This window comes from Vigna angularis, chromosome 7 (genome assembly GCF_016808095.1).
Source record: "Vigna angularis cultivar LongXiaoDou No.4 chromosome 7, ASM1680809v1, whole genome shotgun sequence".
In the NCBI taxonomy this organism is placed as follows: Eukaryota; Viridiplantae; Streptophyta; class Magnoliopsida; order Fabales; family Fabaceae; genus Vigna; species Vigna angularis.
Genome location: NC_068976.1, coordinates 36,839,692 through 36,855,787, shown reverse-complemented (window position 1 = coordinate 36,855,787; position 16,096 = coordinate 36,839,692). Strand labels below are relative to the sequence as shown.

Sequence of the window (16,096 nt, the reverse complement as noted above, 5' to 3'; positions counted from 1 at the left end):
AGAAACGACGAAACAATAAGAACGCATGCATTAAGCATTATTCTAAAACTCTAAACCAGAGTATTCTATCCAGAACTAGAGCTAAATAAGTAGCTAGCAGCAACATTACAACTAAATAAAGAAACTCCAGAAAGAAAAAAATAGCGAAACAAAAATGCCCACAATTAACGAAACAAAATTCACAGAACAGCGACGAATTAAGATAGTCAGAAAGGTGGTCTGGCCGTCGGAGCCCAAATCACATCCGAAGGGAGGTGACAGCTGTACATACACGACTCCGCCGGAAGTTGTCCGCTCTCCGCGCCGCCAGTAGAGGCAGGCGGCGATTGCGCATCGCCGACACCGCCGCCGGACGCGGAGCTATTCTGCGCGTCGTCCTCTGACGAGAGCCGGTGGAAGGAGGGGTTGTTGAACGACGCGGCGACGATGAACACCGTCCCAGCAGCGAGCAGCCCTCCAGCGACGTGTCCGCCGACGATCTGCCCCTGCGGTCCGGCGAGCGAGACGGCGAAGGTAGAGGGAGAGGCCGACGGCAGGGTTGCGTGGAGGAGGAAGGTGGCGGACATGGAGAGGATGTCGAAGCGGCCATGGAAGGTAACAGTGCCGACGGGAGCGACGGAGGGTTGGCGGAGAGTGACGTTACCGACTGTTCCCGAACCGTTGAGGACACAGAGGCTCGTGTTCTTTCTGTGGCTGAACCGGGCTAGGGCATCCACGACGTCGTTTCCGCCGGGGATTTCTAAAATGAAGGGGCTCATGGAGGGGTCTGGCTCGCGGGTAATAATAAGAGGCGGCTTGGGCTTGTTTTTGGAGCCCGGAGGGCGGCCCCTGGGCCTCCGCACTACTTCAATTGTAGCTCCATCCCCTGTGGAGACGGGCTTCTGGGCCGCGAGGTTGGGTCCCCCGTTACTCCGGCTGTCATCCTCCTCGGATGTTTGACATTCCCGAGAGAACTGAAACGGTTGGTGCTGTGGATGAAGTTTTGAGAACATGTTGATGTGCTTAAAACCTGAAGCTACTGTCTCATCACGTGTGTTTCGTTGAGGTTGCACTGTGTGAACCTGGGAAGGGTGAAGAAGGTTGGAGAAGGATTTTTGGATCAGAGAAGAAAAGCGTTGTGTTAAGGGTTTTATCGAGAGAGAGAGTAATGGTGAAGGTGGTGGGAGAGAGTGGGACCCACGCTGACAGATGAGACAGCAGAGATTGATGTTTGGGCGACGGAGAATGGGGTTAGTTTGGGAGAGGAGGTTCCTCTGTCTTGGAGGATCTGACCTTACTCTGGTACACAACTGATAAGGACGTGTTTGGCTGATGGGTTGTTTTTCTGTTAAGAATATGCCCTTTTTCTCCTCTCACCGTACACGCCCTTACTTCCAAGAAATTCAAAATCTTTGCCCTACCCTATCAATCACTATATCTCACATCTTCTAACTTCTACTTCTTCCCTATTTCAAACATCAATCATTGTTTACGTCCAATTATCCGCATTTTTTTAAATATTCTTACTTTCTAGATTCTATTATAATAAAAAATTATTTTAAAAAATTACCTAGATTCTATTATAATAAAAACTTATTTTAAAAAATTACCTATCTATTATTGCTTAACATCCTTCTTGATATTCTGTTGTGACTACATATTTTTCATCAATAAAAACTACTTTTGAATATTTATTTTTAATGTTCTTCTAACTCAAATTTAATATCTTCAAAATCATTTGTTACTATTTAAAAGTAACATGGTATAATAATGTATTTATTATAAATAGCTGAAAACACCTAGCATACGTTATTTTTTATGATGATAAAGAATAATTTTATTGTAAATCTTAATAATTTTTATGATTTTATTGTAAATCTGAATAATTTTTATTGATTTAATTGATGGGGTCAGGTTTTGTTTTGGTGCAGTTAATGGACATTTCCTGATAATTTGACATAGGCGAAAGTGATTTCTCGCAGCAGAAGATTGGCTTGGTTTGGAATTTCAACAGTGATAAAAGGTGGCATTGTGCATTTTATCAATGCTTCATTATACACCTTTACCTGTAAAGTCTCCAGTGATGCGAATGTGTTGGAATTCAAATCATGATAATGGTATAAGGTGGATCCATGTTCTTCTTTAAAAATAATTTTTATTCTTCTAACCCAAATTTAATATCTTCAAAATCATTTGTTACTATTTAAAAGTAACATGGTATGATAATATATTTATTATAAATAGCTGAAAACACCTAGCATACGTTATTTTTTATGATGATAAAGAATAATTTATATAATTTTATTGTAAATCTTAATAATTTTTATGATTTTATTGTAATTAGTTTTATTTTATTTTGTAAGTAGTTTTATAATTAAAAAAATATTAAGTTTAATAAAAAACAGTCAAATAAAAAAACAATTAAATTAAAAAAAATACTTAAAAAATAAAATTAATAAATAATTATATTAATTTTAAAAGTATTATGATGGAATGCTACTTCCAGCTGGATTCACGCAAGGAGGAGGTCCAAACCAGAGTAGAACAGTCATGGAAATAGGTGCAGCAAAAAATGGAAGATATTGAAGTGTTTGACGTGTTTAATGTAAGGACCTGTAATTATATATATAAATATAGAGGCATATATTAAATAAGAAAGAAAAGAAATTAAATTAAAGGGGGAAAACTTTACCAAACTCTGCACATTTTCTTCAAAGCCATATCCTCTCTATAAAACTTCAGCCCTAAACTTTCTCTGTCTTCTCTCTACCAAATCTTGAAATTGAACCGGTGCATTGTCATTTAGGTGGTGATTTTGCGTTCCCGGAGTCGAGAGCTTCGACTTGAACCGATCGGTTTCGCGTTCTATAGCGGGTAAGTGGTTTTGCCCTTTTCCTCCCCTGTTCTTGAAATTAGGGCATGCGATTTTGCTCTTGCATGTGCCTTGTGTATTCTTCTTTTCATTCCTTGGCATATTCTAGCTCTAAGAGTTGTTGGCTGTCACCAATGCGGTGATCTGTAGGTCCTGTTTGGTTCTCCGTTGTGTGGGGTCCTGTTTAAAGTATTCTAGCAAGCTGTACTGCTCAACTTCCAAGTAAGGGGAGCTAATTATTTTTGTATGAATTTATTTTATACAAATATATGCAGGTTGAATGTTGAACTGGTGTGTTCTTGTGAAGCTGTTCTACGATGTTAATTTTTATTGGATAATTATAACTAAGACTGTGGAATTATTCTTAAATAATTTATTCTTTGGTGTTGAACTGGTACATGTGGCAATTATGTTTGTAAGTGTCTTTGTTGAAATTAATCTGTTTTGGTTGAAATTGTTCTGGTTGGAGGGTTTGGAGTAAGGGCTCTATGATAGCATGTATATGGGCAGGTACTGTTTAAGGTTACTGTGAAGGGAAGAGTGATATATATAGTTGGGTATTTGATGTCTAAAACACTGTAGGACAGTTTTAATAACTTAGATAATTAATTCATAACTTATTAAAAGCCTTTCTTTGTTGGTAGGATAGAGGGGACTTAAAAACCTGAGTTGGCACATCCCTGATCATAGAGCAGCCCTGACCTGGTCCAGTACGTTGTGACTAGTCATATGTGCTAGCGCCGAAAGTGAGTCTGATGCGTTCAGGCATCTGAACCCTCTCCGATGACCAACTGGGGGAAAGTAAGATCTCTACTATGATGAAAATTAGACAAGTAGTTTACCAAATAAGAACCATGATACATATATATATATATATATATATATATATATATATATATATATATTATATTAACATATGAAACGTATGATATAAATTGTTATCATAACATATATATGTATGTATATTATTAAATGTTATGGAAATATAAGTTAGGAAAGCATGATATATATTATAGGTTTAATCCTTTTCGACATCCCTATTTATGTACGAATGTCTCAACTGGGTCCTCGTTTTCTAAAGTGTATCAAAATGGTCCCTAATTTTGAAAATTGATATCAATTGAGTCCTTTCCGTTAAGTTGGCTGGACGACGTTAAAAAAATTGATGAGTGGATGTTGAGATGACGAACGAACGCTCGTCCACCAGCGAACGAACGCTCGTCCACCAGCGAACGAACGCTCGTCCACCAGCGAACGAACGCTCGTCGACCACCGAACGAACGGTCGTCCAGTGTGGAACGAACGGTCGTCCAGCAGTAAGAGGTCGACGAGCGTTCGTTCTCTGGTGGACGAGCGTTCGTTCGCTGGTGGACAAGCGTTCGTTCGCTGGTGGACGAGCGTTCGTTCGTCATCTCAGCATCCACTCATCAATTTTTTTAACGCCGTCCAGCCAACTTAACGGAAAGCACTCAATTGATATCAATTTTCAAAATTAGGGACCATTTTGATACACTTTAAAAAACGAGGACCCAATTGAGACATTCGTACATAAATAGGGATGTCGAAAAGGATTAAACCTATATTATATTAACATATGAAACGTATGATATAAATTGTTATCATAATATATATATATATATATGTATATATGAACGTAAACTGGTGCATGGAGGGGATCTCACTCATTTTTCTTCTTCTGTTTGGATTGATTGATGTTGTTTAACTACCACGATGTATGTATGGTGTTGTTGAGTAGTTGTAAAGCATATGAATGTGAACTACAATGATGTAATTGAGTATGAAGTGGACATCTCAGGGTGAGATGATTGAAAGTGATGTGTGAGGTGTTGTTGTTGTTCTGTATATCTGTATGGAGCTTTGAACTGGTATGTCTATCCCTACACTCGAAGCACTGTTCATGCTCAAATAGAGGAGAGCAATGTAAGTGGTGAGAGTAGGGGGAGGTTCTCGTCTATAGTCTTAGAGTTTAGACATAGACAGATGGGGGATTTACCTTGCATAGTGTTGGGGAGTGCCGGCTGAACTACGCAAGTGCAAAGACGACTAATAGTTCGATAGTTATACCAATCCGGATGAGTCGTGTGAGTGTTTGAGTCATGGTTTAAAGTGGTATGCCTTGATTGTTCTTTATATGTAGCTAAGCACAATGATATTTATTGATTGAACTATATGATTACTGCTTGTTTATCTAGCTCACCCTTACTTCTTTGTTGTGTGTTGCTTGTGTATATTTTCCTTTGCGATGATCATCCACTTGGATGAGAGCAGATGTTGTTGAGGAGGTTCCCTTGGAGCAAGAGTTGGAGGATGCTGATGATGCAGTATAGTAATTTTAGGATTTCTAAATTTAAGTTGGTGTTATTTTGAAGTACTCTAAACAGTTTAAGTTTTAAGTTCTGCCCTTTTGTGGATAAATGTAATATCAGCTACTGAACTACTATTCTACTATGACTGTTCTCTTTATTGAAATGTGGACGCCTAAGTTATATGATTGTGGTTATTATATATTTGGAATGCCACATTTATGGTATCATAGCAGTTTGTCCTTAGGATGACTTGTGAGTTGAGGGCTTGTCGTGTCTTCTTTGTGAAGAATTGAGTGTAAATGGTATAATTTATCATTTCCTCCAAGTCTAGATAGTATAGTATTGTATCTAATTGGAGGTTTTGAGAACAAAAAACGTCTTGATAGGAGTAATGAGGGTGCATACTCATGACTTTTACCAGAGATGATTTTCCTTTCTTAATTCTGAAGGTTTGGGGAAAGATAGAGTTGTGGTTCCAGTGTGGTTGTCTTTAGAAATCTTTGTCTTCTTCTTGCCTTTATGGTAGTGTACTGTGCTCTATAGTGGTAGAGGGATGCAGATTCAAGGACAACTTGCCCCGTATACCTTCATTAGAATTGGTTAAAGCCTTTGAGGCAAATTCTTTCCTCGAAGATAAGGAGATAAAAGACTAGAGTTTAGGTTTCAAAGGATGGGTGAAGATGTTGGTGTTTAGAAGTAATGTTTTTTGTGAAGAAGTTTTCAAGAACAAAATCAGGAGATCAGATATCTTACGTTTCACAAGAAGAGTTGAGTTCAAAGGCTAGAATAAGAGGAGCTTTGGGTAAGCATTGGTGTAGCAAGGTTTAAGGAATCAGCTTGGTTCTATACATCAGTGGTGTCAGAAGTGGGATAGAAAGGAAAATGTTGGTGAGCAATGAAGTAGCAATGGTAGAGAAGGCAACATGGTTTGGTATATCAGTGATGTTTGAGGTCTGAAGAAGAAAGTGATGGATGGTTTGAAGCTTGAGTTAAGAAATGAATAAGAATTCTAAAGTGGACCGAAGGGAATCAATATCTAGAAAGGAAGTAGACGAAGAAGAGTTTGAAAAAAAATAGTTGTGAAAGACATAGAGCAGATTTAAGGGGAGTTTAGTAGAAGGAAAAATTTCCAAGTTGAGAGAACATGATGTATTTTAAGAAGAATGAAGTACTGTAAGGGTCTTAAGTTAATTAAATAATCGGAAGGTTATGGTTAGGTGTTCTCAGCAAGTGGATGATCAGAGTCAAGTTTAAAGGGATGTTTCAATATAAATGGTTCGAATAGGAGAAAGGTTTGACCTTGGGCTGGGGTAGAAAATTTCAAGCATCGAAGGAAGTAATACATTAGAACGTCGGTTTTGTAAGAAAAGGTAAGACAAGAGCATTAAGAGCACAAGGTAGGAGGAAATGGGAAGAAAGCATTTGAAACAAATAAAAATAGGGTATCTAAATATATATATATATATATATAAGTTGTTGAAGTGATTATCGAGATGATTTGAGAGTTGGGTTGGTCGAGAGGTTTAGAGATATGAAGCTGCATATTAAGTTGAAGTTAGTTTTCATCATGTATGGTTTTGTGGTAGTGTGGAATGACCGATTGAGTTTGATCAAGAAAGAGGTAGTTGTTGGATGTTAGGTTACAGAAGACAATGAGACTGTGGGATTCAGAGTAGGTCAGAAAGTTTCCTTGAGGGGTAATGGTACTCTATGGTGCAGAGGTTCAGAGGCAAGCTTTGTTAATCTAAGGTCTCGAGTTGAAGAGGTAAATTCTTGAAAACGTTTGAGGGTAAGTTGACAATGTTCGTGTTGGTAGGGGTTCCTTATAACAGTTGAAAAACTGTTATTTTCATGCTTAAAATTGATACTAAAAGCAACCTTTAACACTTAGAAACTAGCTTAGAATCATGCTTTTGTTCATATTTTTAGAAATAAGAGAGTTGGACAGGTTTATGCTTGATTTCAGTGTTTTATGCAGGTTTTAAGGTGAATTTGATGAAAGAAGTGAAGAAGGATAAAGATGAAATCAGAAAAGAACTCAAAAAGTGCAAAAGGAGAAGCCGCAAGTACCGCTCAGGGGCAGTTTACCGCTGAGCGGCACTCAGGAACACCCGTTGGCTCCGCTGAGGGGTAAAAATGCAGCTGAGGGGAAAATTGACTTTGTGCTAGTACCACTGAGCGGCAGTTTACCGCTGAGCGGTGGTATTTTCGGCTTAGGCCCACTTTTCTGTAATATTACGAATAATATATAAGCTTTAGGACTTCCTAGGGTTTGTATCTTTGGTTGGAGACGAAGTAAACACACACCTTTCCACCCCTTGGAGGAAGATCTTGGATGCTAAGGCTACCTTCTCATCTTTCTAGGGTTCTATTTTTCATTCTTTCATTATTGTTCATCTAGTTTCACCATGAATATGGTGAACTAAACCTTGTATTGTTGTTGAGGAATCAATGTAGTCTTGTGAAACTCTCATATATGGAATTTGTGTTTTAACAACTTATTTTAAGATACATGTTTTCTTTCATCATTAGTTAGGGTTTTTCCTCCTTGCTTAAAGCTTTCATTGTTTAACTCATTCAATGCCATGATTATTGATTTTGTCGATATGAGAACGTACGGAGAAATCTAGATTCGGGGAATTTCTCCCAATAGCGTATTGCCTAGACATAGGAATATGAGGGTTGGTTTCCGTTAAGCTTCTGCACTTCAGAATTAATTATTAGGGATGCTAGGAATTGTATGAACTCGTAATTAAGGATAGGCCTTCTTGCAAGGTGATTTAGAGAGTGACATTAAAATTGATGAAAAGAATGATGAATTCCTAAAGTATATGAGAGTGGATAAGATGAAATTGATTACCCCAACAACATACTCATCCATCTAATACATTAAAGTGTTTGATTTTCTCTTTTCCATTGATCAAATTCATGCATACATGTTTAATTATTGTCTTTTGCATTTAAAACCTACAATAAATTGTTCACAAGTCTTAAATAATCAACAAATCATATAACTAACTAGGTCGTGAGTCCTTTGGGAGAACGATACTTGGTCTTACCGAGTTTATTACTTGATACGATTCGGTCACACTTGCCGAGGGTTAAACAAGTTTTTGGCGCCGTTTTTCGGTGTTCATAAATTTGTCATCAAGTTTTTGGCGCCGTTGCTGGGGACTCGTGGTTTAACTAGTTCATTTGTGTGATTATTGATTATCTTTGACTTGAATTTTGAATTTTGAATTTTGAAATTTGAATTTCTGTTTTTATTTTTCTGTTTTTATTTTATTTTATTTTATTTTATTTTCTGTTTTTATTTTTCGGTTATTATTTTATTTTATTTTTCTGTTTTTATTTTTTCTATTTTTATTTTATCTTCTTATCTCTGATCTTATATCTTCTTTTATATCTTTTTGTGCTAACCAATTCTTCTAGGGATTTGTTTTCTTGTGTATGCAGGAAGCAATCCGAACTAGGAGCAAGAAAACTGCAGAACCTCTTTTAGAAGGCTTAGACGAGAGTAGACAGAGGAGAAGAATCCGTACATCTAGAGAACTTTTTCCTTCTCCGGAAACTCTGTTACAACCATCACCACAAAGTTCTGACCATAGCACTAAGGAGATGGAGAATAATAATGCCAGAAGAACTCTTGCAGATTACACTAATATAGCTGGACCTCAGCATTTCAATAGCATAGCAAGACCAAGAGTCAATGCAGCTAATATGGAGGTGAAACCAGCATTAATCCAACTGGTTAAGAGTAACCAATTTAATGGGTTGTCTCACGAAAGCCCATATGAGAACCTCACAACGTTTAACGAGATTTGCAACATAGTAAAGATAAATGGGGTGCCGGACGAAGCAATCAAACTTAGCCTGTTTCCATTCTCATTAGGAGGCAACGCTAAGCTTTGGTTGAACTCTTTTCCAGAAGGAAGCTTTACAGAGTGGGAAGTAGTGGAGACAAAGTTCCTAAACCAATACTTTCCACAATCAAAGGTAAATAAAGGAAAGCAAGAGATTTCATCTTTCAGGCAAGGTGTGGAGGAATCACTAGGTCATGCATGGGACAAATATAAAAGCTTACTAAGAAAAAATCCCACGCATGGTTTTGACGAAGTGGAAGTAGTCTGTATCTTCCTTGGAGGTCTTGGTTCACAAACCAAGATGATGCTTAACGCCTCAGTTGGAGGAAATATCAAATGGAAAACTCCAGAGGAAGCTACAGAAATAATTGAAGACATGGCTACAAATGATAATGAGCTGAACAATGAAAGAGGAGCTCCTATTCAAAAAAAAGGAGTTCTACAGTTACAAACCAATGATGCTTTGTGATGACAAATTTATGAACACCGAAAACGGCACCACAAACTTGTTTGACGCTCGGCAAGTGTGATCGAATCGTATCAAGTAATAAACTCGGTAAGACCAAGTATCGTTCTCCCAAAGGACTCACGGCCTAGTTAGTTATTTGATTCGTTGATTATTTAAGACTTGTGAACGATTGATTGTAGGTTTTTAATGCAAAAGACAGTATTTAAACATGTATGCATGAATGTGATCAATGACAAAAAGAGTAAAACAAACACAGGATGAATTATATGGATGAGTATGTTGTTGGGGTTATCAATTTCATCTTATCCACTCTCATATACTTTAGGAATTCATCAATCTTTTCATCAATGTTAATGCCACTCTCTAAATTACCTTGTCAAGAAGGCCTATCCTTAATTATGAGTTCATACAATTCCTAGCATTCCTAGTAATTAGTTCTGAAGTGTAGGAGCTTAAAGGCAACCAATATGCTATTGGGAGAAATTCCCCGGATCTAGACTTCCCCGTACGTTCCCATATCGACAAAATCAATGATCATGACGATGAATGAGTTAAACAATGCATGCTTTGAGCAAAGAGGAAAAACCCTAACAATTAATGAAAGAAAGCATGTATCTCAAATAAGATTTTTAAACACAAATTCCATATATGAGAGTTTCACAAGATTACATTGATCCCCCAACAACAATACAAGGTTTAGTTCACCATATTCATGGTGAATCTAGATGAACAATAATGAAAGAATGAAAGATAAAACCCTAGAAAGGTAGAGAGGTAGCTTGAGCATCCAAGATCTTCCTTCAAAGGGGTGGAAAAGAGAGTGTTTGCTTCGTCCCAGCCAAAGATACAAACCCTAGGAAACCCTAAATCTTATATACTATTCATAATATTACAGAAAATTAGGCCCAAGCCCAAAATAGTACCGCTTAGCGGTAAGTACGCGAGTTTGTTTCTTCCCCTCAGCGGCCTTTTGCTAACAGTTGAAAAACTGTTATTTTCATGCTTAAAATTGATACTAAAAGCAACCTTTATCCTTAGAAACTAGCTTGAAATCATGCTTTTATTTATATTTTCAGAAATAAGAGAGCTGGACAGGTTTATGCTTGATTTCAGTGTTTTTGTGCAGGTTTTAGGGTGAATTTAGTGAAAGAAGTGAAGAAGGAGACAGATGAAATCAGAAAAGACACCAAAAAGTGCAAAAAGGAGAAGTAGCAAGTATCGCTCAACGGCAGTTTACCGCTGAGCGGCACTCAGGAGCTCACGGGAGGACCGTTGAGGGGCAAAATGGCCGCTGAGGGGAAGAACCGAGCTGGCGCACTTACCGCTGAGCGACACTATTTTTGGGCTTGGTCCTAATTTTATGTAATTTACGAATAATATATAAGCTTTAGGGTTTCCTAGGGTTAGTATCTTTGGCTGGAACGAAGCAAACACTCTCTCTTCCACCCCTTTGAAGGAGGATCTTGGATGCTCAAGCTACCTCTTCACCTTTCTAGGGTTTTATCTTTCATTCTTTCATTATTGTTCATCTAGGTTCACCATGAATATGGTGAACTAAACCTTGTATGTTTGTTGGGGAATCAATGTAATCTTTTGAAGCTCTCATATATGGAATTTGTGCTTGCATCTTAATCTAAGATTTATGCTTTCTTTCATCATTAGTTAGGGTTTTTCCTTTTTACTTAATGCTTGCTTTGTTTAACTCATTCAATGCATGATTATTGGTTTTGTCGATACGGACACGTACGGGGAAGTCTAGATCTGGGGAATTTCTCCCAATAGGTATATTGGTTGCCTTAAGCTCCTGTGCTAAATAAACTAATTATTAGGGATGCTAGGAATCGTATGAACTCGTAATTAGGGAGAAGCCTTCTTTGAAAGGTAATTTAGAGAGTGGCATTAACAATGATGAATTGAATGTTGAATTCCTAAAATATATGAGAGTGAATAAGATGAAATTGATAACCCCAACAACATACTCATCCATATATTCCATTGAAAGTATTTGTATTTTGCTTTAGCCATTGATCACATTCATGCATACATGTTTATTTTCTATTTTGCATATTAAATTCAACTTATTTCGTCCTTAAGTCTTAGCTAATCAACAAATCACATAACTAAACTAGGCCGTGAGTCCTTTGGGAGAACGATACTTGGTCTTGCCAAGTTTATTACTTGAAACGATTCGGTCATACTTGCCGATTGTAAAACAAGTTTGTCACATCATATTTTGGTGATCATAAATTTGTCCATCAAGTTTTTGGCGCCGCTGCCGGGGACTCTTGTTTAACTGGTTAATTTGTTTGATTATTGATTATCTTTGACTTTAATTTTGAATTTCTGTTTTTATTTTCTGTTTTTTATTTTTTCGGTTTTTATTTTATTTTATTTTTATTTTATTTTATTCTCTGAATATTATATCTTCTCCTATATCTTTTTGTGCTAACCAATTTTTTTAGGGTTTTGTTTTCTTGTGTATGCAGGAAGCAATTAGAACAAGGAGCAAGAAAACAACAGAACCTCTTCTTGAAGGTCTAGACGAGAGTAGACGGAGGAGAAGAATCCAAACATCTAGAGAACTTTTCCCTTCTCTGGAAACTCTGTTGCAACCATCACCACAAGGTTCTGACCATATCACAGAAAATATGGAGAACAATAATAACAGAAAAACTCTTGCTGATTACACCAATACAGCTGAACCTCAGCACTTTAACAGTATAGCTAGACCTAGAGTCAATGCAGCTAATATGGAGGTCAAACCAGCATTGATCCAACTGGTGAAAAGCAACCAATTTAATGGGTTATCTCATGAAAGCCCATATGAGCACCTTACTACCTTCAATGAGATTTGCAACACAGTCAAGATTAATGGGGTGCCAGACGAAGCTATCAAACTTAGCTTGTTTCCTTTCTCATTGGGAGGCAATGCTAAGCTTTGGTTAAATTCTTTCCTAGAAGAAAGTTTCACAGAGTGGGAAGCAATGGTAACAAAATTTTTAAACAAGTACTTCCCACAATCCAAGGTGACTAAAGGCAAGCAAGAGATTTCTTCATTTAAGCAGGGCATGGAAGAATCACTGGGGCATGCATGGGACAGATATAAAAGCCTGTTACGAAAAACTCCCATGCATGGTTTCAAAGAAGAAGAAGTAGTCCTAACTTTCCTTGGAGGTCTTGGTTCACAAACTAAGATGATGCTTCATGCCTCAGCAGGAGGAAACATTAACTGGAAAACTCTAGAGGAAGCAACTGAAATTATTGAAAATATGGCTACTAGTGACAACGAACTCAACATTGAAAGAGGATATCTTAGTCAGAAGGAGTTGTTACAATCAAATGATGCTTTGCTTATTCAAAATAGAATTATCTCTCAATAGCTTGAAGAGGTAATTATGAAGCTTGCTCAAATACCACAGGAAAGACAACAGGTCTCAATGGTTCAAGTGCAACAGCAAAAATGGCAAATGCAATCTACTCCAGTTGAGAAAACAACAAAACTTGAAGAGACTTTCCAAAGATTCTTGAAGACGAATGCGTCTTATTGTCAGAATGTGGATGCTGCATTTAAAAATATGGAGGTTTATGTTGAGAGAATAGTTGACAAGATGAAACATGATAATCTCATAAAGGAGTGTAAAACTGTTGTGACCAGAAGTGGTAGAGTGTTAGAGAAAAGAAAAAGAAAGAGAGGGGAAAGAAAATGAGAGTGAGAGTGAAAAAGAAACATGTGAGTGGAAAGAAAGAGTTGAGAGAGAGAAAAAGAAAAAAGAAGAAGAGGAGAGGAGAGAAAAAAAAGAGAGAGAAGAGAGAGAGGAGAGACAAAAAGAAAAAGAGTATGAAAAGCCACTTCCTTATCCAAAGAGTTATTCAAGGAAGGAGAAAGAAAAGCAGTTGGAAAGATTCATGGAATTATTTAAGAAGCTGGAGATCACTATACCATTCTCTGAAGCATTGCAACAGATGCCAGCATATGCAAAGTTTTTGAAGGAACTCCTCACAAAGAAACACAAGTACATTGAAAAGGAAACTATCAATGTACAGGGTAATTGCAGTGCAATCATACAGAAACTACCTCCTAAACTTAAAGATCCAGGAAGCTTCATTATTCCATGCACCATAGGAGATGTGAAAGTTGGAAGAGCATTGATTGATTTGGGAGCTAGCATTAATCTAATGCCGTTATCCATGTGCAGAACAATTCAGGGGCTGGAAATTAAACCAACCAGAATGACTCTTCAATTGGCGGACAGGTCTCTTAAATATCCATCTGGAGTGGTTGAAGATGTTCTAGTGAAGGTTGACAAATTTGTATTTCTAGTGGATTTTATTGTGATGGAGATGGAAGGGAATAGTGATGTTCCTCTTATTCTTGGGAGACCTTTTATGAACACTGCTAAAGTTTTGATTGATGTAGAGAATGGTAAGCTTAAAATGAGAGTTGATGATGAAGAAGTCACTTTTGACGTATCCAAGGCCATGACATATCCAAATGATGACAAAGCATGTTTTCAATTTGATGAACTTGATGAAGTTTGTATGGTGCAAGAAAGGATGATGCGAAATATCTCTCCATTGGAAAAAACTCTCATTGATGCATGTGAAGATTTAGATGAAGAAGAAGAGAAATTGATTGATGAATGTCTGATGGACTTGGAAACATTGAAAAAGAGTCCGGAGGAAGATCCAATATTCGAAATAATTGATAAGGAAGAAGCAGTTAAAGCACAGACACCAGAATTAAAAAGATTGCCATCACATCTGAAATATGTTTTTCTAGAAGAAGATGGAACAAAGCCAATCATCATCAATAACTCTTTATCTCTATAAGAAGAAGAGCAGTTGATAGAAATTCTGAAAGCCAACAAAGAAGCAATTGGGTGGTCAATATCAAATCTCAAAGGTATTAGCCCAACTTATTGCATGCACAAGATTTTTATGGAAGAAGATTATAAACCAAGTGCTCAACCACAAAGAAGGTTAAATCCTGTTATGAACGAGGTGGTCAGAAAAGAAGTGTTGAAACTGCTAGAAGCGGGCATCATCTATCCAATCTCTGACACTGAATGGGTGAGTCCAGTACAGGTGGTTCCAAAGAAAGGTGGGATGACAGTAATTTATAATGATAAGAATGAACTTATTCCTACTCGGACAGTTACTGGCTGGCGTATGTGCATTGATTACAGGAAGCTGAATAAAGCTACTAGGAAAGATCATTTTCCTCTTCCTTTCATGGATCAGATGTTAGAAAGGTTATCAGGGCAGGCTTTCTATTGTATTCTAGATGGATATTCTGGATACAATCAAATTGTGGTAGATCCAAAAGACTAGGAGAAGACGGCTTTTACTTGTCCTTTTGGTATCTTTGCATATAGAAAGATGCCTTTTGGATTATGTAATGCTCTAGCTACGTTTTAGAGGTGTATGCAGGCAATTTTTGCAGATCTCTTAGAAAAATGCATTGAAGTATTCATGGATGATTTCTCAGTTTTTGGAAATTCTTTCCAAAGATGTTTGGCTAATTTGAACACTGTCCTCAAAAGATGTGTTCAGACAAATCTTGTTCTTAATTGGGAGAAATGTCATTTCATGGTAACTGAAGGAATTGTATTGGGGCATAAAATCTCTGCTAAAGGAATTGAGGTAGACAAAGCTAAAGTAGAAGTCATTGAGAAACTACCTCCACCAACAAATGTAAAGGGGATTAGAAGTTTTCTTGGTCATGCTGGGTTTTATAGAAGATTCATCAAAGATTTCTCAAAAATTGCTAAACCATTGAGTAATCTTTTGATGAAGGATGCTCCTTTTGTGATGAATGAAGACTGTCTGAAAGCTTTCGACACATTGAAGAAGAAGTTAGTGTCAGCTCCAGTAATTGTAGCGCCAGATTGGGATCAAAATTTTGAATTAATGTGTGATGCAAGTGATTATGCAATAGGAGTTGTCCTTGGCCAGCGGAAAGAACAAAAGTTTCATCCAATTTATTATGCTAGCAAGGTTCTGAACGATGCTCAATTGAATTATGCTACTACAGAGAAAGAATTTCTTGCAATTGTGTATGCTCTAGAGAAATTTAGACCTTATCTTATTGGGTCTAAGGTGACTGTCTATACAAATCATACAGCTATCAAATATTTGTTGACAAAACCAGATTCTAAGCCACGTCTGATTAGATGGGTACTACTATTGTAAGAATTTGATGTAGAAATCCGTGATAAGAAAGGAAGTGAGAACTTAATTTCTGATTATTTGTCACGGTTAGTCAACAATGAGGTCACTAGCAAGGAGTCTGAAATCTGGGAATTTTTTCAGATGAATCACTCATGTATATTCAGCAGAGGCCCTGGTTTGCTGATATGGCTAATTTCAAAGCTGCAAGGGTCATGCCGGAAGACTTAACTTGGCAACAAAAAAAGAAATTTCTGCATGATGCCAAGCAGTTTGTTTGGGATGATCCTTATTTGTTCAAAATTGGAGCAGATAATCTTCTGAGGAGATGTGTTACAAATGAAGAAGCAGAAGGAATTCTCTGGCATTGTCACGATTCACCTTATGGAGGACATTTTAATGGAGAAAGAACATCAAC

General features: G+C 37.3%; 1 protein-coding gene and 1 pseudogene across 1 annotated transcript; one reads left to right on the top strand and one right to left on the bottom strand.

Annotated features, from left to right (window-relative positions):
- Window positions 1-10: 10 nt before the first annotated feature.
- LOC108336314 (AT-hook motif nuclear-localized protein 17) lies at window positions 11-1,469 on the bottom strand. Its single transcript, XM_017572728.2, has one exon. It carries the CDS (start codon window positions 990-992, stop codon window positions 207-209), a length of 786 nt encoding a protein of 261 aa, XP_017428217.1. The 5' UTR covers window positions 993-1,469; the 3' UTR covers window positions 11-206.
- An 11,436-nt stretch (window positions 1,470-12,905) lies between these two features.
- Window positions 12,906-16,096, top strand: part of LOC128197919 (uncharacterized) — a 102,835-nt pseudogene continuing 99,644 nt past the window's right edge.